Source organism: Parambassis ranga, chromosome 16, assembly GCF_900634625.1.
Source record: "Parambassis ranga chromosome 16, fParRan2.1, whole genome shotgun sequence".
NCBI lineage: Eukaryota > Metazoa > Chordata > Actinopteri > Ambassidae > Parambassis > Parambassis ranga.
The window spans coordinates 1222875-1246850 of NC_041036.1; the positions used below are offsets into that span (position 1 = coordinate 1222875).

At 48.3% G+C, this 23976-nt stretch overlaps 1 protein-coding gene across 4 annotated transcripts; it reads left to right on the forward strand.

Annotated features, from left to right (window-relative positions):
- Nucleotides 1-39: 39 nt before the first annotated feature.
- On the forward strand, nt 40-21330 carry otud7b (OTU deubiquitinase 7B). Of its 4 annotated transcripts, none has more exons than XM_028424711.1 (12): nt 40-231; nt 4586-4709; nt 12617-12853; nt 13297-13467; nt 13547-13909; nt 14221-14348; nt 15908-16014; nt 16238-16365; nt 16497-16646; nt 16909-17023; nt 17488-17566; nt 18392-21330. In XM_028424711.1, the coding sequence occupies exons 3-12, from the start codon at nt 12769-12771 to the stop codon at nt 19856-19858; spliced, it is 2793 nt and encodes a 930-aa protein (XP_028280512.1). In that variant the 5' UTR covers nt 40-231; nt 4586-4709; nt 12617-12768; the 3' UTR covers nt 19859-21330. The 4 variants fall into 4 exon arrangements, with proteins under 4 accessions (XP_028280512.1, XP_028280515.1, XP_028280514.1 ...); XM_028424714.1 differs by having other exon boundaries at nt 13550-13909; XM_028424713.1 differs by having other exon boundaries at nt 4590-4709.
- The last annotated feature ends 2646 nt before the right edge of the window (nt 21331-23976 follow it).

Here is a 23976-nt window from a genome sequence, read left to right on the forward strand (position 1 = left end):
TTTCCTGAGGGGGGCGGGGTCCAAACCTTCGGTTGACGTTGTTGTTGTAAGTGGTGGAGAAATTACTTTGTCGGCGGTGGTCCGGTGTGGGATTTTACGGCTACTTCTACCCATGGAGATGCTAAAAAGTTAGAAATCGTAAGTTGTGGGATCGTTCGTGCTCTTCACAGCCTGGTCCTCACCGGAAAACTAAATGGAACGATGACACGAACATCTGCGAGGCCGCTAAAGGTAAGCAGTAAAGGGGATACTCCAGCTACTAGCGTTAGCTAACGCAACTAGCTGCTGATTAGCCAGGCTTCAAGTAGCCACTTGCTAGCCAAACGTAGCGGTTCGGTGCACTTCATGGAAAATATACAACACTACACTTGTGTGTGAGATGCTCGTTCCCGCAGGTGTGTGCCGGGCTCTCGGGTTGTGCTGATAAAAGTTGTGGGTTTGTGGGTTTGTGTGTGTGTGACCGCTGCACACGCGTCTCAACGCCTCAAATGCGTTTATGTAAGCATGTGTATTGTTCGCTGATATTTTGTTTCAAAGAATAGTCAGAGCCAGAACAGGCTGCTGGAGTCCACCCCGAGGACGAGACGGAACCAGCGGCAGAGTCCGCTCCCCTCAGAACCCGCTGCTGCTGTTTTTATTATTATTATTATTATTATTATTATGATCATTATTATCATCAGACGTAGCAGGAAGTTTAAACGTTCAGATGTTGAACTCACATTTTCCTGCTCTGCCTCTCTGAGAGCTGTCAGTCACGATCCAGATTAGCAGAGAGAGCCCGGTTTATTTTGAAGGTGCATGTGTGATGTAACATAGACTTAAGTCAGCAGCTTAGAGAGAGAGGACTGTTTACATTGAGTCACGTTTGTAATCTCAGTGACTCTTTTCATGTATGGAGAGGCTGCATGTCCAACAACAGACCTCAGCTGAGCCCAAAGCTCCGTGCTTCTTATCTGCGGTTATTTTCCATCATTTCCTCCAACAACGACAACGACAACAACAACAACAAGGGTTGCGTTACACTGTGAATTATTCAGCTCTTGTAGTTGTTGGACTCTTTGTTTGCAGGTACAGACATGAGGGACAAGTTCTCTGCCCCACAGACTCACACACCGCGTGTGGAACCTTGTAAAAGACACACAACACACAGCTGGCTGCAGCTGGGACCTTTAGAGCCGGACACATATTGGATTTCTGGGGCTGCTGCTGCTGCAGATATTTGGGGTAAATACTGACAAAAGCTGTGTGTCCCAGTTCAGGAGCTGCATCCCCTCAAAAGACAGACCCACTCAGAGATTAAACCTTTAAAGACTAGACCGTCCCAGCGAGGCATAAGAAGGACACACCTCCACAGATAATTAGCTAGAACTTTGTTATGATGAAATATCCTGCACCTTAGAGGGGCTGCTGTTTGGCTCCTTTGTTTTTGCACACTTGATCATTTTTTAGATGATTTTAAATATGTACTGTGTTGCTTACTCAGTTTTTCATTAATCTATGTGCAGATGTATTTATTTTACAGCATATTTGTGCAGGTTTTAAGAAGCTATTATTTATTGTTGTCGCTCTTGTTTATGGGGGGCGGGTTTAGGTCTTAAAAAATGATCAGAAATAAAGCTGATTGTCAAACCACAGACCTGAGAGTCTGCAGGAGTCACGGCTCCACCCTTTACGCCCCACTGTACCTCTTTTATCTGAGCTCCCTGTCACTCCTGCAGCTGTGCGCTGTGCCTGGAAGGTGACACCCATTTTCATGATGTACGGCCTCACAGTGAGAGTGTGTGAGGTCTCATAATGCAAACCTTCAACATTTCAAGGAAGGTATTATAGTGAGGCACACAGCAGCAGCAGCAGCAGCACAGAGAGCACCCCGGGCATGGATTTTAAGTAGGGTGTGTGTAGCATCCTTCTCCTATGCAGCTCAGATTCCGATCTGGCAGAGTGTCAAAATAAAAATAACCAGCGTCTTTGAACCAGTTAAATTTTCTTTAACCACATGCAAACTGTGTGGCTTGTATTTGCTGCATATCATGCGGAGACCTGCAGCAGCATTCAAATGGGCTCCGGTCAAAAGTGACACGGTGAAAGCAGAGGAGTCAGCCATATTGTTGCCCGGGTGCAGGACTGGGTGGCGACGGTGTCATGTGCACACTGTTTTGCTGTGACACGTACAAATAAAGGCAGAGCAGCAATAAACCGAGCTTCAGTTTCATAAAGCAGGCGGTTTAACGTGTTTGTCTTTCCGGCGCAGCGCGGCGTTCCCTCACAGGTTTAATATCTTTAAAAGTTTGGTGCTGGACACGTGTGACTGTGAGGGCTGCCCTGGGAAATATAGTGTTTCACAAGGTAACCGTGCTGGGTATGAAAATTTAAATCCACCTCTCGCTGGGTTCCCCCAAACAGCTGCTCACTGTGTGTGTGTGTGTGTGTGTGTGTGTGTCAGGGATCAGTTACAGAGCCAAGCCCATTTGGCCATGAAGCCGTTCCCATAGGATCCTCTAAAACATGGGCAGATTAATAAGTAAGTAGATGAGTGCTTCTTCAGGTTAGTGGGACAAACGCCTGACTTTTTGTGTCAAGTGTTTACAGCGTACAGCTTCCTCTGGGAAACAGCGCATGTTTCATTATCTTTAAACCATCCGGTCACATGTCTGTGTCCTTAATGGGTTATAAAGACAGGAACAGATGTGGTCTAGATGAGAAAACTACCTGAGTCCCTCCCCCCCCTTGCACCAGGATGGGGATCAATAGGTGGCTTGTCTCAGAGAAGTCTCTGTGTCCAGACAGCAGCAACTGGCATAAAACTCTCTGGAGCCCCACCCTCCCCAGCAGGGCTGGTTGCCTGCCAGTCTTGTGACACAGCGAACAGCCAGTGCCCGGGGCTGTTTGTGTGTGTGTGTGTGTGTCAGGGAGGACAAACCCACAGCTGAGACATCTACCTGGGTGCTAGCAGCTGCCGGCCTGTCTATGAACAGCGTGCTGCGGATAGTATGCCGACGTGGGATTATGCTCGGATAACTCACAGAGTTGTTATACAATAGAAGGGCCAGCAGACGTAGGTTGGAGCGGGTATATGAGGAAAGATATAGCTTTATGGTGGTGGCGGCGGCGGAGCAGCCATAATCCAATGCAGTATTAGTCGCCACTCCCATAAGACAAGCCGTGGTAATGAGAGCTGGCTGTATCGGGTACCTCACCTTTCCCTCCCCTGCATACTGTGCAGAGTGGAGAATGTATAATGTTGGCCTAGCATTAAAAACATGGAGCTATTAGCATGGCTAGCATCTCTATATGTGAATGGATGACTGATATTTACCATGAATGATATGTGTGGGCATAGATAACTGCAGGAAGAGGTTTCAGTGGCAGGTAGCCTTGGTAAACAAAGTCAGCCATCTTTTTCTTACAGGGTGACGTTTATTTCAGGCTCAGATTGAAGCGAATAATGTGATTTAGCTTCAGTCTGTGGAGGAAGAAAAAGAAAGGGGTGTATTTTCCTGTGCAGACTTCCTTCAGCCCGTTCCCTCTCTCTCTCTCTCAACTCTCTCTCTGTCTCTGCACTGTTGATCCAGGACAGCAGGAGTAATCCCAAACACAGCGCTAATGAGGAGCCTGTCACCCAGGATGACATCACACAGGGAGTGACGTGAAGCCGCCCTGCTGTGTGCGGGGACTAGCCCCCAGCACGTGGGGATTCACATGAGCATTAAGCGCCTGTTCAGCCGCTGGCTGCAGATCGCGCCGGGCTTGGTTGGCTTTACGTTCAGGATGACTTGGCACGAGTGGATCGTGAATGTTTGATTCAGGCCTGTTTTGTAAGAGGGTGCTTGGACGTCATAGATCCATTTTGGTTTTTTGGTTTTTGTTTTTTCACCTTCTAGCAGTTTTAATTTTAGTGGAACGGATGGGCTTAATTCTAAAACAGTGCAGCAAGATCACATCTAAGAAATGCCTTCTGCTCCTCGAGGGCTGATATGCAAATTAAAGCAGCAGTTGTCTCCGTTGCCTTTTAATATGTGTTATAATAATAAGCGTATTGTTTATATATACGAAGCAAAAAAAAAAAAGAGGAAAACCTGGCAGCATTTTGACCCCGTGACCTCAAGCGTGTTCAGTGTGTGGTGGGATTTATGGACATATCTGGGGGAGCGAGGAGCAGCCGGGGAAGATCTTCAGCTGTGCACAACAAGTAGAGAAGGTTTACCGACGTGAAGTTAAACCCTCAGCAGAGCCGGAATGTTCCGTTTATGTTTGTGTTTACTGCAACATAAAGTCCTGAACCCGGACTGGAGTCAGTATATACAACATTTAACACACAGCTGTTACCAATACTGGGAAAAAATAGGAGCTGTGCACGCTGTGAATCTTTAATTATTGCTGTTTATTTGGCAGTTTACCTGCAGATCAGCCAAAAACTTTGTGTCTGTTATTTTTATTTTTAAGTAAATCTTGTGATAATTTTAGTTACTGTCGTGTTCCCACAGTATCAGCTTCATCATATTAATTATCACTGTACTGAGTCATAACACTTGCATTAATATGGTTTATTCTTTATTTAATCTCTCCGCCCTCTGCTTCTCGTCAGGTAGGCGGTGTTCACATGCAGCGGCTCGCATTCCTGAACAAAGGCTAAAAACAATCAATAGAGGCCAAACGAGGACTCCTCCTCACCCACAGAGCGCGGAGTTTAGGAAACACGCTGATAGCAGGTCCTTCACACACACACACACACACACACACACACACACACACACACCTCTCTCTGCTGTCGTGTTCTTGTTTCTTTTCGTGCACCTTCCTGAAGCCGCCGTGTATGGATGCTGGATTAGCTTTCACCTCTCTCACTCACTTTTGTGGATCAGATGCCAGCATCCATCACGTTGTGTAGCGCAGTGTGTCGTTGCTGTGTGTGTGTGGGAATGCCACTTGTCTGCACAGCAGCAGCCTGCTTCACTTAATTAGCGCTCCTCGGCTGGTGGTCACCGGGCCGGGCTGCAGCGCCGTGCCTCTGGGCGCAGGCCCGGGAACCTCTGAGGCCGGCCGGCCGGCGTGTATAGGTGCCCTGAAGCTTCGTTCGCATGGCGTGCTGAAGTCATCCGTGTCTGTTTTATATAATAATAGAACGTGTTTTTAAAAACGCCCCGTGTTTGTTTTCACTGCTCAGTGTAGCCTGTTAGCTTGAAGTGTTGTCTGTGAATGAACACATTCAGAGCTATAACTATTAATTACTTTTCTATCTGAGCAATCTGTCAGTTAATTGATGAATTATTTGGCCAGAAGAATGTCAACAAATAATGAAAAATTCATGCTGAAGCACAGAAACCAGTGAAGGACACACATCCTGTGTGTGTGTGTGTGTGTGTGTGTGCTTTGTCGTCTCACGCTGTGGCGCGTTATGGAGCGTTTCAAGGATTAGTGGATGAAGTGGATTCACACATCTCTGCTACATGCGCCGCTGCTTCACCGTGACATCAGACACTCTGATGAATAGAAGCTGACACTGTCCCTCTCAGCTGGCTGGGTTCAGCTTCAGCGAGCGTCCACAGTGGAAGCTCGTCCACTGATGAGGACACATTTGTGCCCTGTCCTTGACCAAGTCTTCACCTCAAATAGTGGGACCATATAAGTCGACTGACCGCATCCATCAGGTGGGTGTTGTCCCATGTTCAGGTCGGTCAGTTTCTGCTTCTTGCAGAAATAAACAACAGGAAGATTGATTTTCTTTCATATTGACAAATGTTTAAAAAACTGTTCCTTTAAGAGGCAAACGGCACATTTACTTCTTTTAGCTTGTTTCTTGTGTTATATTGTGTCTCGCCTGTAACAGAATCAGATCCGCTCTCGCTTTCTTCGCCTTGTTTTGAGCTCTCATGGTTCACGTGGACCAGGTTCGTCCCGTCCCTGAAGCCAGAGTGGGGCCGTGAGAGGGAAGCTGGACTTCACAAATTTTTGTTTGATGAGTGGACAGCTTTTGGCTGAGACCCGCTCCAGTGGCATGGCCTCAGAGAGGGCAGGCATGGTGTGGAATCTCTGACATCAGCTGTGTGTGTGGGTCCAGGGCTGGTGTTGTCTAACGCATTACAAACACAGACCCCCACAGCTGGCGTGTGGGTCCACATGTTTTAATTTGACCGTAGGGAGGCTAAGCTCACGTACTCGGTCTCATTTCTGAAATTCTCAGGTTGTTTGTGGATGCTGTGTGGACGCTCTTGCAGTGTGGGCGAGTGGGGAGGAATAATAGAATGTCCTTATTTGGGAAGAGGATAAGTGGCCTGGCTCAGCTACATCTGCATTCTCTGCTTCACTGTAGACACAAGAAGCTCCTCTGGACTCACATGAAGCAGCTCTAATGGTCCACTACTTCCTTTAGACCTCATGTCAGCATGTCTGTGGATTTTATTGATTTGTCTCCAATGAAAGGAAATGGTCCCACTCCCATTTACTGTATTGATTTCTGAGCTAAAACCACAGCAGCCCCTCCTCATGTAGATCCTAAATGTTCCGTTTAGTTGAAGTTTTTTTGGGTTTACATTAAGTCTCAGCCATACATTAGCTTGTGCATTGTTTGTGTTCGGTGTTATGCAAGCCTTTGTGTGTGAGTGATGTGCCTACACTGCTGCTGTGATGCATCCTCTTGCCCTTGAAGATAACTGATGGTGCAGAAAATTACAGAATTGGCTGAAGCGCGCTCCGCTTCTGCTTCACAGGGTCAGCATATTTTTCTTTCTTTTAAGCCGCGTTGAGTATAATTATCTGTGTTTGTCAACAGGACACTGTCAGTGAGGAAAGCAGAATTATGTTGCACTGTAATGGGAGATGATTCCTGCATCGCTCCAAGCTCGGCCTCCTATACGGTGCAGCGCTTCCTATAGGAGCCATGCTTTCTGCTGACTCCTCTGGAAGAGCTGCGTACAGGTCTGGGTGTTTTTTCCTCCTCAAGCTCCTTCTCAGCTGTAGCTGCTCCCATGTTATGTAATGGGTCTGTGTAGGCTGACTGGGCTCAGTCTGTAACCAGATTACAGCGCCGCTCAGATAAAGACAGCTGAAGGACAGGCTTCTCGCCACACCTTTGTTTTTCTTCCTCTTCTGGTTTCCTTCAGCAGTCAGGTGTGATTGATGGTTCACAGCACAGTGGACCCAGCCTATTTCTGGAACGTTTGGACAAAAGCTCCGGCTCACCGATAACAGGGAATTAACAGAGGAGCACGGCCTGTGTTCTGCTGTTTTTGGTGCACATGCCTATTGCGTGTACTTTGTCTGACAACTCAGACAACAAAGGGATGATTAAGTGAATCAGTCATGTGGAGATGCAAGTAATTGCCAAGAAGCAACCACCTGAAGCTCACACACTGCAGCTCCTCACAGGCTCCACAACAAAAACTCATGCCAGCTATATGGAGCAGGCTGAAAAGAGTAGTCTTAGTAGAGGCTGGAAGCGTTTGGTTTTCTCTCCATCTGTGATCAGAGCTGGGTCACTCAGGTCGTACTGATCACTCCCACTGCTCTAACCCTGTTTGCTTACTTCATGTTCCTTATCTCATGACTTATATGGTTTGCAAGGCAGAGCGGGTGCGTTTCATTCACTGAGATCACAGGAAGGGTTTCTGCGACTGACCTTAAATAGAACGGACGCGTTTGTAGACGTCACGTCTCGTTTGTTGTGCAGATAAAATAATTCTCAGGTCAGGTAAATGTTAAAACGTCTGCTCAGATTCCCTCTTCCTCCTTCCTCGTGTTCCGCGGGATGAATGAAGCCTCAGTGGTGAATCCTCCACAGACCATGACCCCGATTCCCTCTTTCATGGGAGACCTGCTGTAGGTGTACAGTGTCCAGCTTTGTGTCACAGACCGCCATGAGGAGGAGGAGGAGGAGCAGGCCCACGCCAGGCACAACATGTGATCAAATATAAATAAACAAGAAATCAGCAGCAGGTCAGATGAAGACTTGACTCTAAACAACAGTGTTGCAGCCGGGTTTCTTCTTGTTCTGCCGTTATGAGCCTTGTACTATTTTAGGTGTTATGACAGCAAGAGGCGAGCATGTGTGCTAACTGCTACATGCTAGCGTTCAAACATCACCAGCACTGACCATGTTTGTTGTTGGTTCTTTCTGGAAATTTCACAGGAAAACTGCAGAACTGGTTTGTTTTAGAGCTGCAGCTGTTTTGACAGTTGATGACTGCCAAGCAAGCTACACACACAGTTTTAAATTTCCCTTTGTCCAAAAATCGTTTAGATACAAAACAATATTTTTTAAATCAATAAAATATTTTTATAATGATACTCCCTCCAGCTGTTGTGAGGCGGTGTAGCTTCCCTGGTTAGTACAACATGCATCTTTTGGTTTAGATCCAAAGCGACACGAGTGAATGATTGAAATTAGGGCTGCAACGAGTACTCGAGTAATATTCGAGGGCAAAATGCATCGAATTTAGTACTCGATGACTCGTTAGTGACGTCATCGGGGATGATTCTCTCGTGGCGTAGCGGGATGAACAGTGTTTCGGGTGTTAGAGGCCGCGAAACGCGGGTGAGGCGTACACACACTCTCACACACACACACAGTTTTGGCGCCGGGCATGGAGACGGTCGCGGGCTGATATTTGTTGCAGCCCTAATTGAAATGTCAGAGACGTTGGGTTATTTAAGGCCCCGTTCACACTGGAGAAAGTCATTCCAGCTAGAGTAGGATTGAGCCCAGACAGCCTTTAAGCTGGATGCGTTCAGACCTATTTTCAAATCTGGCTAGCACACACTTGTGTCCGCACTCAATCCGGCTTCATCCAGCGTGTTTGCGGTCCTCCAAACCACTAGGTGGCGCCTCGTAATATACAGAGGCCGTTCAGGCCGCAGTAGGACCGCGTGTGCGCATGCGTTTTTTTGTCCCGTGTCGCGCCCAGTGAACCGGAAGTAGCATGTCGCTAGCCGGAAGTAGCATGTCGCTAGCCGGATTCGCTCGCCACATTTGCGTTCACACCTGAGCCACATTTGAGCCAATCCGGCTAGATCCACCTCTCGTGGGTGGATCTAGCCGGATTGAAATCAAACTGGATTCAGCCGGATTCGAGGTGTTCACACTCAGAAAAAAACACATCTGGATTGATCTGGATCCGGCCGAATCCTGCTTAAGCCACATTTTTTTCCCCAGTGTGAACGGGGTATAATAGAAGCGATAAGTGAGGATTGTCACAACCGCTAGCTTAGCTAAGTCAGTGTATAATCGTAAACATTCGACCATGTAGAGACAGAAATGACATGCTGAGGTGTAAATAAGATCAATAACACACAGCTGTTTAGTTTAAAGAACAAGGTGTAGACCTCAAGAGGAAAGGTAACAGATGACTTCTGTTGTGATCTGGCGCTATACAGAAAATAAAGGGGAGGGGAACCCTCCAATATCAAAATTGTTTAGGACATTTTGTCGTGTCAGGAAGTGATGACTTAACCATCAATACATTTCGTGGCAGCTGATTGTGTAAACAGACTGTTGTTTGTTTGTTGCACCTTTAAATCCACAGTCCTGTGAGAGCAGTCAACAGTGGCGCCCAGTGCGACGGTGTGAAGGCGTTCTCATTCCATGAGAACATTATAGAAAAACACTTCCTCCAGAAATAATCGACAGGCTCGGCAGAAACAAGCAGCTAATTGACCCTCGCCGTCGGCCCACAGAGGGCTGACGCAGTGGGCTGTGGCGACCTCTCTGTCTCCCTCGGCGATCCAGGCCATTCTCCCAGCCCCTCAGCTCAGCGCCCACGTGTTGTCAGCAGCTCCTGTTACGTAAGCCGTCCTGCCAGACAAAAGCTCAGCCATCCCAGATACAAATCACTGACTGGCCCGTGCTGGCAGCAGGGACGCTAACATTAGCCAGAGATCCACACAAGGTCTTTCTTGTCTTTTGTTGCTGGAAAAAAAATGACCAAAAAAAAAGGTTGAAATATAATTTACTCATTTCTTGAACATGTCGTGTGTGTACATGATTTTTGATAACTGCTTATGTTGTTTTATATCTTAGTAAGTCTGATCCAGCTGCTAACATTAGAGGAATAATTAGATTTCTAGGTATAGTTATATTTAGACATAAGTGTTTTTCTGAGGGAGACCCACCATGTGACGTTACATCAGATGGATCAGAGTGGGCTGACAGGAATGGCCGGCGTTACAGCAGTGACAACAGCTGGACTTTTGTTGAGTACATGGTGTCCACAGCACTTTTATCATCATTTCCTCTTTTTTATTTATGTGGTGTCAGTGTGCTTCACTGTCATAGTGTCACAGGTTAATTTCCTTCAGTGTAACCGTGGGTTCAACACAGGAGCAGCCTGGTCTGACAGCTGCTAACACAAATAGGAAATCCTCCAAAGGGCGAAACCGTCTCATTTACCACAACTGTGACCTTTGAGGATTTATCTCAAACTGAGAGGCAGCTGGAGAATTTTCAGTGATATTAACTGCAAACATTCACATCCCAGGTTTCTGTCTGCATCGGTGGGATGGACATTTGGAAGTCATATTTTTCAGCTTATATCGTGCTTGACAGTCTGGTGTTTGTGGGGCTCCCTGCGTCCCGCATCTGTCCACCAAAAACAAGGCAGCATCCAGCACGCACTGAGCTCCGTCTGAGGGTCACAGAGGTCAAATGACTCACGTTGATCCTGTTTTAGATCTCCTTCCAAATATGACAATAGTCCTTGAAGCTCCTTAAAAAGGCTTCTCACTGATACAGACGTGCACAGTAGACCTAATCAGCAAGAGCTTATCACATCTTAGACTTTGCTACGCTACGCTACGCTTAGCTTAGTCAATGGAGGTCAGTCTATCCAGCTAGCGTGTCATGAGCAACGGTGAGCAAAGAAAATGATCTTCAGTCAGTTCAAATAAATATTTATTTCCTCTCAGGTTATGTTTCCTGAGGATTGCCTTCTTGGTAAACTATAAAATCCAGAGTATAAACTGCTTTTTAAAGGCAGGACTTCCTGTTCTCTGGTACCTATAGCAACACTCTCAGCCCCATGTGTGCGCTTTTTATGCGGCGCTGTTGTCGGGTCAAGAATCCAAACTACATCCGCTGTGTTGAGTCTGAATGAGCGATCTAAAGTCATGTTGTGTAGTGATGATCACACCGATCAGCTGATCTTAACGCCACCGAGCCGACACACTGCGTGAACGTTCGGAGACCCTGCAGGAGTGGCTGACTGTGCAGAGAAGGATCTGGAAATGTACTCTGCTGGTGGAGGAAGTCTGCTCCTCTGCTACACGCCTGACTGTGCAGCTTTTAATAATGATAAAAGGAAGACTCAGGGAGGCAGAGAGAGAGAGAGAGCGTGAGGCGAGAAAGACAGAGAGAGAGAGGTGTAAGGAGAGTAAACTCGTGACTCATCAGGTGCAGTGGAAAAGGGTTCACTGAGTCAGAGATGAGGCAGGAACATCGGGTGGTGGATGAGCCACGAGGCCGATGGGAAGAGATGACTGTAGGTAGATTTTCGATCCACACACTGATTGTGTTGGTGTCCCTGCTTTGCATGCATGTGTGCACAGAACCAAAACATACAAACACGGTTTAGTTCCTCTGCGCCCTGAACCACAGACTTTTAGTCCGCTTCGATTCGTGCCGTTTGTCCGCCTGTGCATCGATTGCCCTCTGCATCCTTTGTGTCATCAACCCGTTGATGCTGACTCTCTCTTTCTTCCAGTGTTGATAATGTTTCTGTATTGATTTCAACTGATGCGACTCACTGTGGGTCCTTTGTATCTGCCACTGAAATTTGAGGAGTCAAACCGTCTAATGGAGCTCGAGGAAGCTTCTAGAGGATCGCCGTGTCCTCACAGGACCCACACACAAAGTTACTTTACGTTTATGATCAAGACTTTTTCTTTGCTTCAACAAATATGATTTAATGAGCAGTCACTTCCTGTATCTGTCACATGGCCGACTAGCCTTGGGTTCTGATTCTAACTGGAGAGGTGACTCACACTCTCAGCCGTTCCGTCGCCACATAATCACCAATTTAAATAATTGTCACATAACAGGAGGAAATTCACAGTGTCAGAGGCCTGTCCGGGTCTCAGCCAGTCTCTGCAGACTGCAGACATGAAAAACTATCTTTATTAAATGTTGAGTGAGTTCACACTTTATTCTGGCTGCTTTTATTTCACACAGATGAGCTGCTGGCTCTCACACGTGGTTTCAGCCTCGTCCTTCCTGCACAGACCTGTAAACGTGTGTCTATTTACACATCGACCAGGTCGTATCTGAAGGCGGGCCTGGTCTCACGTCCAGGATTTGAAATAATCACCCTGACGGCTCCTCTGAATTGTGAACCGTCGATTAAAAACAGGATCCAGACTGACACCACAGAACGTCTCCCTCACGGCAGCCGGCCTGCTTGTGTTGTCGCTTGACTTTTCTAAGGTTTCAGTGCAGATCGGAGCACTTTGTGTGCCGCAGATGGTGTCATGGGTGTGACCGGCGATGGCGAAAAGGTGTCAAGTTCAAAAGCAACCAGGTCACAGCATAGTTACGCTTGAAAAGTGGTTTTATCAGCTCTAACCTGGATCCGATGAGCTCATAGCTGCCAGTTTAACCTTTACTCTACCTGTGCTCTTTGTGTTTTTCCAGGTGAGGTCGGTAGAGTAGCTGAGGGCAGAGGACTGCTCCGCCTTTCCTCCACCCTCGCTGTCCTGACGTGGAGCAGCAGAGTGCCTGTTTGTTGTCCTTTTTTTTTTTTTTATGCCCGGATGCTTCCTGCCAACTTGTGAATTCATGATCACATGACCGTGGATATGGACGCAGTCCTGTCCGACTTTGTCCGTTCCACCGGAGCTGAACCAGGATTGGCCAGAGACCTGCTAGAGGGTGAGTTCACAAGGGGGACGGTGCTAAGACATGTTCACAGCAACACAAACACCGAGCTGAGGCTGACGTAAAATTCACTGTCACCTCCATTAAAAGCCCCTTTAAGGATGTCGACTGCTGGGGATGTGGTCTCAGTCGGTTCCTGTTAATTAAGCTTTCAAACACTAATGGAAGGACAGTACAGGGAGAGTAAACATGACTCCTGTTGCCTAGCAGCAGCACAAGCTGCAGATAAGAATATAGGTTAAAAATGTAATGCGGTGCAGCGGCGAGCCGAGGCGTGCTCCACATTCTGATGTTTGCCCAACTGAAGGAATGCGTCGTTGCCCTTTACATAAGATAAGACGCTGGTAAATATTTAAACTCATCGATGATGCGTCAGAATTCAGACACAGGGCTCAGGTTGGATTCAGACAGATGTCGGCGTCCTCCTCTCTCCGCAGGCAAGAACTGGGATTTCACTGCTGCCCTCAGTGACTTTGAGCAGCTGCGACAGGTGCATGCTGGGAACCTGACCTACACCTTCCCAGAGGAGCGGACGTACCTGCCTCCCGAAAAAGAGATGGCTAGAGTGGGACGGCCTATTCTCCACCGCCAGGATGAGGTGGTGCAAGGTGAGGCAGCCGGCCAGTGAGCGGCGGTATTTATTGCACGTCACAGCTTCTCCTCTGCTCACCCGCCACTTCCTGTCAGCAGCCACAGAGAAGCGTCTGTCGAGAGGCATCTCTCACGCCAGCTCCACCATCGTGTCCCTGGCCCGCTCTCACGTCTCAAGCACCGGCAGCGGTGGCAGCGGTGGCGGTGGCGGTGGCGGCGGCGGCAGCGAGCCGCTCCTGGACACGCCCTTGTGCACGTTCCAACTGCCGGACCTCACCGTGTACCGGGACGACTTCCGCAGCTTCATCGAGAGGGACCTCATCGAGCAGTCGATGATGGTGGCCTTGGAGCATGCGGGTCGGCTGAACTGGTGGACGAAGGTGGTTCCGAACTGCCAGAGTCTGCTGCCCCTGGCGACGAGTGGAGACGGAAACTGCCTGTTACACGCAGCCTCTCTTGGTGAGTAAGACCCCGACACCACGCAGGTTCACACTCCATTAAAAAGGCCTCATTGTTAGCATAAGCTCTAATTGCATTTTACAGCGTTGCAGTGCACACTCACTTAGCCTCTGTGGCCCACTCAGGGCTCCTACTGTAGTCCTGGAAATTAATAATGCCGTGGCTAATGTGCAGGCCTTATAATAGATGTGAGTGTTCCCGGTTCTATTTAAACGGCACTCAGCAGGTGTGCATGTATAATTTTGTCCTGAACCTCCTCATTGTGTCCTGCGGATGTGCGTAGACCGACTCAGTTCTGTGCTCTAACGCAGGCATGTGGGGCTTCCACGACCGAGACCTGATGCTGCGGAAGTCCCTGTACGCGCTGATGGACCACGGGCTGGAGAGAGAAGCACTGAAGCGCAGGTGGAGGTGGCAGCAGACTCAGCAGAACAAGGAGGTGCGTTACAGACCCTGAACATCTCTCTGTGGCAGACTGGGGTCAACTGAAGCTTGATTTAACCCTTTCACTGCTATAATCATAGCAGTTTACTTTCCTTTTTTTAATGATTCTGTCAGAAAATGTTCTTGGTGTTCATTATTTTACCTGTTTTTCTTGACAGATGAAATATAACTTTCTGGTACAAAAATAAACTCAAACTATTTTACATCAACTCTCCTACACTCCACAAAACTCCCGCCCCTGGCACACAAGCAGTGTGGTCATTACCGTAACGAATGTAATATCGATTGAAAGAGCCGTTTCTCAGCTTTTAGAATCCGTTGAGATTTTTTCAACAGTGCGAACACAACCAGAGCTACGGTAGTTTGAACAGCACATGTCAGTTTCTGTCGCCGGCGACAGCTCCGTTTTAGGAGGGTGTAAATTAATCAATTAATCAGTATTGATTCCTTTTTATTTCAGATTAATTCAACCTCTGTGTGTTTGAAAGCCCTAAAAGATCTGCTGCTGTAGTGCAGGTGGAGCTGAAAGAGCCGGGTAGTTCCTGGGGTCACCTCTGTTAGTGTGCGTTGGTGTCAAGCGGCAACCTTCGTGGGGCTCAAAGTGGAAGCCCATGTGAAGTGTCAAAACTTGTAGTTCATGCTGCAACCACTGGGGGCTGGCTCCAAAAGCGAGTAATTTCCCATAGACTCCCATGTTAAAATGGCCGACTTCACAGCAGAAATGAACATGTTTACAGCCTGGTACAAAAAACCACTCTGGTCTCAGATGATTAGTTTCCTTCTAGTGTCAGTTGTACGGGGGGTGAATTTTTTTACAACCCACTAGTTTCAAGTGTATTCGGACTTAAATTACGCATAATTATGGGCGTTGCCGCTTGAGTGACAGACGGTTGACGTATCACAGCGTGAGTTTCCTGCTTCCACGATCGCCCGCCCCCCTAAACCCCGCTCGTGCTCCCCCTCTTTGTCCATATTTGGAGTTTTGGCGGACGTGACGCTGCCAACATGGCGGCGGCCATCAACGTCCTGGAACCTCCCACCGAGCCTCAGAACGGCTCTTCAGAAACAAACGGGTGACGTCACAGAAGCTCTGTCCATAGTTTTTACTGTCAATGGTTTAACCACATGATCTGTCAGCCATAGAGTCTCCGCCCAGCGCTGGTACTATATTCAACACCAGCAGGAAACTCGTTGGAGTTGTGAAAGCAGCGTACTTTTCCTAGAAAACAGGCGTTACAGCACACAGTGTGTTTATTTTGAAGTAGGTGGAGGTGGCACGCTGACACCACACAGTGACGACTGTTCTCCCACAGCTGTGGCTACACACAAAACTTTGTGATGCCAGTATGTGTAACTGTAAAATATATATGTATGTGTGTCCTTGTGCCCATATATGGGAGTTTAACCTGATATTTATTAGTGTTGTGCTGCCGGCTCCTTTGTCAGAGTGTCACCCTGTGGTGAGGCGCCACCACGTCAGAGCATGCTTCTGTGACATTTGACACTCGCTCTCTAAATGGCAGATATATGTGCGTGTCCTTCCTTTCTCCTCAGTCTGGCCTGGTGTACACGGAGGAGGAGTGGCAGAAAGAGTGGAATGAGCTGCTGAAGCTCGCCTCCAGCGAGCCGAGAATACACTACAGCACCAACGGCACCAACGGGTAAGGCCCGGGCCGGGGACAATGCAGCGTCTGTTAACCCACCCAGACGTGGTCACACTCATGTTTTTATTCATGAACACACAATCAGGACTGGGTGGTCCGGCTCTCAGTCACTCCCTTCACTGTGATAAGCATAAGGTTTATTATACAGATTATCAAGTCGCCATAGAAAGTTGAAAGTCCTGTTCTGCACGCGGCTCATGTGTTGTCGCTGTCTTTGCAGAGCGGAGTCCTCAGATGAGCCGGTTTACGAGAGTCTAGAGGAGTTCCACGTCTTTGTCTTGGCTCACGTCCTGAGAAGGCCCATTGTGGTGGTGGCAGACACCATGCTGAGAGACTCGGGAGGAGAGGGTGAGGGTGTCTGCAGTCAGGCAGCCATATTGTTCTATTACCACTCCATGCACGGCTCCACAGCGTACACGGCAGCTGATCCTCTCAGCCTTTTTCCAGATATCTAAATGTCCTTGTTCCTCTCCCTCTAGCCTTTGCTCCCATTCCGTTCGGAGGCATCTACCTACCACTGGAAGTGCCAGCTGCCAAGTGCCATCGCTCCCCCCTCGTCCTGGCATACGACCAGGCGCACTTTTCTGCCCTGGTGTCCATGGAGCAAAAGGACAGCTCCAAAGAGCAAGGTGATACCCTGCATCCATCCACAGTTATTATCATGGAAATATAGATTTTATTGGAGCCACTCTTAACTTTTGTTGTTCATACGTGCATAAATCCCACCGGACGTTCACTTCCTTAGATAAAATCCCTCCTGTGTGTGTGTATACAGTGACCCTTGAAGCTCAAAAATAGAAATGTGTCCAACCTCCCAGAGCGGGTTAAGTCAGAGTCTGTGAGTGAAATGTAAAATCTGGGATCTTTCCTCTCTTTCGTCTCGACCCGCAGTTGTGATCCCTCTGACTGACTCGGAGCACAAAATGCTGCCTCTGCACTTCGCCGTGGATCCAGGGAAGGACTGGGAGTGGGGGAAGGATGACACGGACAATGTGATGCTGGCAAGGTAAAAAAAAATAAAACACATCACAGAGTCACGTGTCGACTTGCATGAGCGTACCTCACAGCTTACAGCTGCTCATGAGCACCGAGCGTCGTGTGTGGGGATTGACCCCTGACTTCAGATTAGCGACACTCACTGCCACTGACAATAAGATTAGCTCTAAGTACCTTCTGTGAATGAGGCACCGGAATAGTGACTCAGTAAAAATAACCGTCCGCCTGATTTACGTCAGGACACTGGATGTCTAGCTCAGACGGAGGTGATGTAAGAATGTGAGTGGCTGTTAATGTTTGCTGAATGTTAATCAGTACTCAGGTTTAACCAGCCGAGGCACTGCTCTCTCCAGCAGACCTGTACGTGCCTGTCGCCTGCTCTGGATCTTTACGCATGCGCTGTATGACATATGATGAACAGCTCCCTTCACTGACTTGTTTTCTCTCTCTCTCTCTCTCTCTCTCCCCGCCCAGCGTGGCTCTGTCTTTGGAGGCCAAGCTGCAGATGTTGCACACCTACATGACGGTCGCCTGGCTGCCGCTGCCCTGCGAGGTAAAGATCAGGCTGCGAGGGACGCGAAACCATATCAGCCAGATATTGATCATAGCAGAAAATGGGCAAATAAACTGATACTAACACTCACTCTGCCAGATGACGCATAACAAATGGCATCCTTACATGAGTGAGTGGGATATTATGTCTGCGACGTGGAGGATTTTAAATCGTCTGACAGCAGAGATGCTGCTTTTAATGATGGAGCGATCAATAACAACTTCTCTGGTTATTATTTATGAGCACATCAAAGGGGGACCGACAGCAGCCCGTGTCCCAGAGTTTGGTTTTCCTCTGGTTGAAAGAAAACAAGGCTGTGATTTCTTTCCTTTTCCACTCTGACTGCTGCACACACTGTGTGTTAAAAACAGCAGCAGCAGCAGCAGCAGCGGGCCGTTCAGGTCAAAGAGTCACGCCACGCAAACGCTGCCACAAAGGTCCTCTTGTGTGCCACATTCTCCGGCAGCAGCAGCAGCAGCAGCAGCAGCAGCAGCAGCAGGCTGCTCAGTGGGACGATGAGTCCTTGTTTAGTTCAGCATACAGTTAACTACAGGAAAGCTGTCGTTATTTCTGAAGGAGTGCGTCACCGTGCGGGTCGTGGCTTTTCCAAATATGGCACCTGACTTCTTTAAAGTGTTATGAAATGAGACTGAGTCATCAAAGTTTTTTGACATCAGTAGGCAAAGAAGCAGCTCCGTGAGTCACTCTTCTCACTTCCCTGATATCTTTCCTCCACACCTGAGTCTCCTGACACTCAGGGATTATTTTAAATGTTATAACACGTTGTATTTTTGTCCTCTCTGACCCGATGTTTCTGCTCTGCAGCAGGCCCCTCTGGCCCAGCCAGAGTCCCCCACAGCATCAGCAGGAGAGGATGCCCGAACGCCTCCCGACTCAGGAGAGTCAGACAAGGAGTCGGTCAGCAGCAGCTCCAATGGGAATGGAGACGCCACAACAGCGTCGACGGTCAACGGGAGCAGCACACTGGCCAAGAACAACTCCTCTTCCTCATCAAGTTCCTCCTGCAGCGGCTCAGCAGGGACGGGGAAGGACAAAACCAAGAAGGAGAAGGACAAAGATAAAGACAAGAAGAGGGCGGACTCTGTGGCCAACAAGCTCGGCAGCTTTGGAAAGAGCCTGGGCAGCAAGCTGAAGAAAAACGTGGGCGGACTGATGACAGGAAAGAACGCTGGAGTCGGAGGTGCCAAGCAGGAGGGTGGGGAGAAGAAGAAGGGCTCGTTCAGGGGGAGGAAGGGCAGCAAGGACAGCTCGCCTTCAGCCCACGCCTCGGAGGACTCTGGGAAAGGCTCCCCCTCCTCAGGCAGCGAGCGCCTCAACGGAACAGGAAGCAGCATGAGCAGCAGCGGGGGGAGCAGCACGGAGAGCGAGACCTACAAGTACAGCGCTGACGTGAAGGTCAGCCTGGGCATCCTGCGCGCCGCCATGCAAGGGGAACGGAAATGCATCTTCGCCAGCCTCCTCACCACCAGCAACCGGCAGCCCTTCCAGGAGGAGATGATCCAGCGCTACCTGGCCGACGCCGAGGAGCGCTTCCGGGCCGAGCAGGAGCAGCAGCGCCGCGACGCAGAGAGGAAAGGCGTCGTGAACAGCATCCAGCCGCCCAAGAAGGAGGTGGTTGGAGGCATGGAGCTGAGCTACCGGCCGTACGAGGCCAAAGAGGAGCTGTCGGAGAACCCCTCGCCCTCTTTTAACCAACTCAAGCCTCTGAGTCCCTCTATGTACGCGGGGGTCGTGCCCATCCCCCGGCCTTCCTTCATAGACCAGCCTCCTGCCGCCGCCCCCCTCGCTCAGCCTCTTCACATGCACGGATACTTGGACACTCGACGTCAGCTTGCCGGCGGTTCCCCAGCAACCTCTTACCCCGGCCTCCCCTCCTACGCAACCCTCCCCCGGCACTGCCCCGCCACACAGGTCCTCCCCCCACACCCCCAGTACACAAACACACAGGGCCCCTCCTCCCTCAGCCCCTCTCGTCTCGCGCCTTCGTACCCCCCTGAGTTCGACCCGCCGGACTACCCCGGAGCCGAACCGGGGAACTACACCAACGGCTTCCGGGACATAACCGCCAACCTGGACTCCCGGAGCGGGCAGCCCCCAATCAGACACTACTCTCTGGGCAGCGCGGGCGGTCTGGTCAGCCTGCAGTCCAGCCGCTGTAGGACACCAAGCTGCACCTACTACGGACACCCCGAAACGGGCAACTACTGCTCCTACTGTTACCGGGAGGAGCTGAAGAAGAGGGAGACGGAACCAGCCATCCACAGGTTCTGAACGGACCTCGCTGCGGCTTGAATTTGATGAGTGGCCTTTTTTTTTGTTGACTGGAGCAGATCAGCCTCAGAAAGGAGACGGAAAGGCGACCATCTCCCTCCCTGTTTTGTTTTCTTTCTTTTTTAGTCATGTCATTTCCTGTTGACAGAGTAAACAGGGTGGATTAACGTAGGACAAACTAACTGCACTTCTGTTACATTTTGCTGTGGCTCTTATGCAGGCGTTTAGTGTGTGTGTGTGTGTGTGTGTGAGGACTACAGGCTCTCCTCTGATTTCGAGTTGAACGCCTTGCTACTGTCTCCTGATGGAGAGAATGTATAATGGCAGGCGCCCATACACATACAGTACATGCACTGTCACACACACACACACACACACAGCGATGCAAGCACAAACAGAGCGTCTCCAAGTGAAGTCTGTTTAGGGTCATTTCAGTGTTACACACTACACTACTATTGCCAGATGCTTGGGTCATACGTACCTCGGAAAAAACAGCGATGCTAATGCGGTGCTAAAGCAAACACACAGGTCCACTGCTCTGCACTGTTAGCATTTTTACTGTATCTGTAAATTGGAGTATGAAGATGTCAGACTGGGTCACATGACTGGCCGAACAAACACGCCGCAGTACCACGCGCAGCACTGTGGTACGATGCGCCTCTTCTCGATCAGGTCTTCCTGTTTCTCTGACAGTGTTGTTGGATATTTGTGGCCTGCAGTAGATGACAGAGTCTAAAGTTTTTGTTTTTCTTTTTCTTTTTTTGGAGACACGATGCAAGTCAAATGATTTCATCATATTTCTGAGATGTCAGACAGACGTGAGGCTGGAAGCAGAGAGAGCTCAGCGCTCAGCGCAGCTTCTGAAGAAGCACGCAAACACAAAACAGCCGTAAAAAAGGAAGACACAACAGAAATGTTTCCAGGGATCTTCACACGTTAGAGGACGGACAGAGATCATGTGATGCTCGTGATGATGGAAATGATCCCTTTAACCATGCTGCAGCTTCTATTTTTATACTTAAAGTGAAGAGCAGTTCTCAGAAATACTCGTGTACCCTTGAATTGTCCAACAGTCGTGACAGTGAAAGGGTCAATTTTACAGTTTTGTCATCACGACAAAAGCTTGTTGTTTTTCCAGAATACAACTGTTCTGGTTTCAACTTTGAAGTCCCAGCTTCAGCAGTCAGAAGCTGGAATGATTGAAGTGACAGTGAATGCATCAGGACTGCAGTTATTGAACGCACCACGTCAGCAAAGGGGTGTGCTGAAATGTTTAATAAAATGTAAAATTACATCTGAAATTAAAGCGACAGCATCCTTAACATCCTAACAAACACTGACTGACACCACGTCGGTCGACCGGAAACATTTCTGTTGTGTCCCCGTGTGTCGTCACAGCTGTTTCTGTGTGTGTTTCCTGAAGCTGCGGTTGTAGTGACCTCTCTCAGCCACCGTACTCAGCATGATAATAAAAAAAACAGCAGCGCGGTCGCCTCCAGGTTCTGTGTCAGTGACGCCGGCGGTCTGCTGGATGTTCGCTCTGTCGCTGCAGTCATCGTCGTTCTTCATTTCTGGCGAATCCAGCCGCTTTTTGCACAAATTCAAGCACTTTCCTGACGTCCGTAGATACAGACTCGTCCCCCGGACCCTCCCCGCAGACACTGCCACCACCAGGGGCCTGAAGGTTTTCAGCGATGTCGGTCTGACTTGTTGCCTTGTTTCAGCGTCTGTCCTCGGCTGCTTGCTCTGCCGCCTGCAGCTGCTTGTTCGACTACTGCCCCGAGTTATTATTATTATTATTATTATTATTATTGCTTTTGATATGGGCTCACGTTGCGTTCGAGTCTTCCTTGAAATTTCAGAATTTTTCTGCCTGAATGACTACTAAATTTACTTAAGTCATAGTTTTTATTGCCCCTTTATAGATGAGGAATCATTTAAAACACCTGTAGATCTTTTGAAAAGCACAATTTAGTATGCAAGTCACTGCCTTGCCCATGTGAGGGCGCTCTCGTTTTGTTTTTCTCTGTGTTTGCCCTCCTGTCCTTTTTTTCTCCCAAACTACAGACATTAAAATAATGTTTAACATCATGTAACACTACCGTACGCAGGCCGAGGAGGGGTTCGTTTGGTTGTTTCTGTTTTTGCCGTGCATTTAAAGTGACACTAATGACGATAACACACTTCGATTCTTGCTGTTTCCCAGAGGACGTGGGTTTGCCGTGTTTCTGTGTCCTGATGCGTTCATGCGCTCGGCGCTCTCCGGGCGTGGGTGATGCCTGTTTGTTGTGTTCGTGTGTGCGTTCTCCTCCTCCCTCCCTTCTAAAGTAATAATTTGCCTCAGAAGCATCTCGACAGGCTACGAACACGTTTGTTTTGTATTACAAAAGAAAACCAGTGAAAGGTTGTACAAATATGTTGCGAGTTATTTTTGTAAGCCCAAAGTTTTACAGTGTTTTTAAAAGGGTAAGAATGTATGTTGTTGGAAGGAGGTGATGACGAGCCTGGATCTTTGGGGTTGAATTGGTAGCTGTGGAAGGCGACTCCCCTCTTCCTCCTCCTCTTCTTCCTCCTTCCTCCTCCTCCTCTTCCTTCTCTTCTTCCTCCTCTTCTTCCTCCTCCTCCTCCTCCTCCTCTTCTTCTTCCTCCTCCTCCTCCTCCTCTTCCTCCTCCTCTTCTTCCTCCTCCTCCTCCTCCTCTTCCTCCTCCTCTTCTTCCTCCTCCTTCTCCTCCTCCTCCTCCTCTTCCTCCTCTTCTTCCTCCTCTTCCTCCTCCTCCTCCTTCTCCTCTTCCTCCTCCTCCTCCTCCTCCTCCTCCTCCTCTTCCTCCTCCTCCTCCTCCTCCTCCTCCTTCTCCTCTTCTTCCTCCTCTTCTTCCTCCTCCTCCTCCTCCTCCTCCTCTTCCTCCTCCTCCTCCTCCTCTTCTTCTTCCTCCTCCTCTTCCTCCTCCTCCTCCTCCTCTTCTTCTTCCTCCTCCTCCTCCTCTTCTTCTTCCTCCTCTTCTTCCTCCTCCTCCTCCTCTTCTTCCTCCTCCTCCTCCTCCTCCTCCTCTTCTTCTTCCTCCTCCTCCTCCTCTTCTTCTTCCTCCTCCTCTTCCTCCTCCTTCTCCCCCTCCTCCTCTTCCTCCTCCTCCTCCTCCTCCTCCTCCTCCTCCTCCTCCTCCTCTTCTTCCTCCTCCTCCTCCTCTTCCTCCTTCAGACAGGCTCTCGTTGTGAACTAATGTCCTCGATGCTGACCTACGATTTGAGAATTTATATTTATAGTGAGATTTTTTAATAGGTTTCCTTGTGGAATGTTTAGTTCAGATCATTTCTAGGATGTTCTTTCTCACATGGTCCAGGCTTTTATTTGTTTGTTTTTATGCATTTTGTTTGTTTGTTTGTTTGTTTGTTTATTTTCTACCACACTCATGCTCAAACATGGCAGAGACATCACATCTCCCCGCTACACAGACAAACAACAAACGGATCAGAATTCATTGTATTCCTGCCACACAGCTGACCCGGTATATACATATATATATATATATATATATATATATATTTTATATATAAATATAATGTGCGACACCGTCATCAGTAACGGTACCTTGGATTACTCGGTTAGTTGCATGGGACTGGAAGTGTTGCATGTAAATTGCAAAGCGTTCTACCAAGTTTGTGCATTATTTGAACTTTTCAGTCGTTCCTGTTTTGTTCTGTTTTGATTTCGTTCATTCGTGTGAGAGCAGCGCCCCCGGTGGCTGTGTGACAGCTGTGCAATCTGGATAGAAAGAACATCAGAGTTTATGTTAGGTTAATATTATTATTATAATTATTATAATTTTTTTGCACCGTTTGAATAAATTCTCATTGTATTTCAAGATGGTGCTCTGTTTCCTCTCTTTATTTGGTTTTTGTTTTTATTTGTCAACAAAAAGAAAAATGAAGGTTTTATGATGAGTTTAGGGGAATTTCTTTGAATTTTTAATAAATAATTTAATTTATATTTATCTGGAGTGTGTTAAACTAATTATATTTTGACCAGTTGTTGGCAAACCAAAAAATTCTAGAAGCTTCCTTTGATATTTATTATTTTTTTTGGACATTTTTTAGAACAAAATTATGGAAATATAAATAA

Bases quoted from the DNA above. Each gene is read 5' to 3' on its own strand.
- otud7b (XM_028424711.1), top strand. From the start codon at position 12,769: ATGACCGTGGATATGGACGCAGTCCTGTCCGACTTTGTCCGTTCCACC. The intron at 14,349-15,907 runs GTGCGTTACAGA...CTTTCTCCTCAG, and splicing joins AGACTCAGCAGAACAAGGAG to TCTGGCCTGGTGTACACGGA. The intron at 17,567-18,391 runs GTAAAGATCAGG...TCTGCTCTGCAG, and splicing joins GGCTGCCGCTGCCCTGCGAG to CAGGCCCCTCTGGCCCAGCC.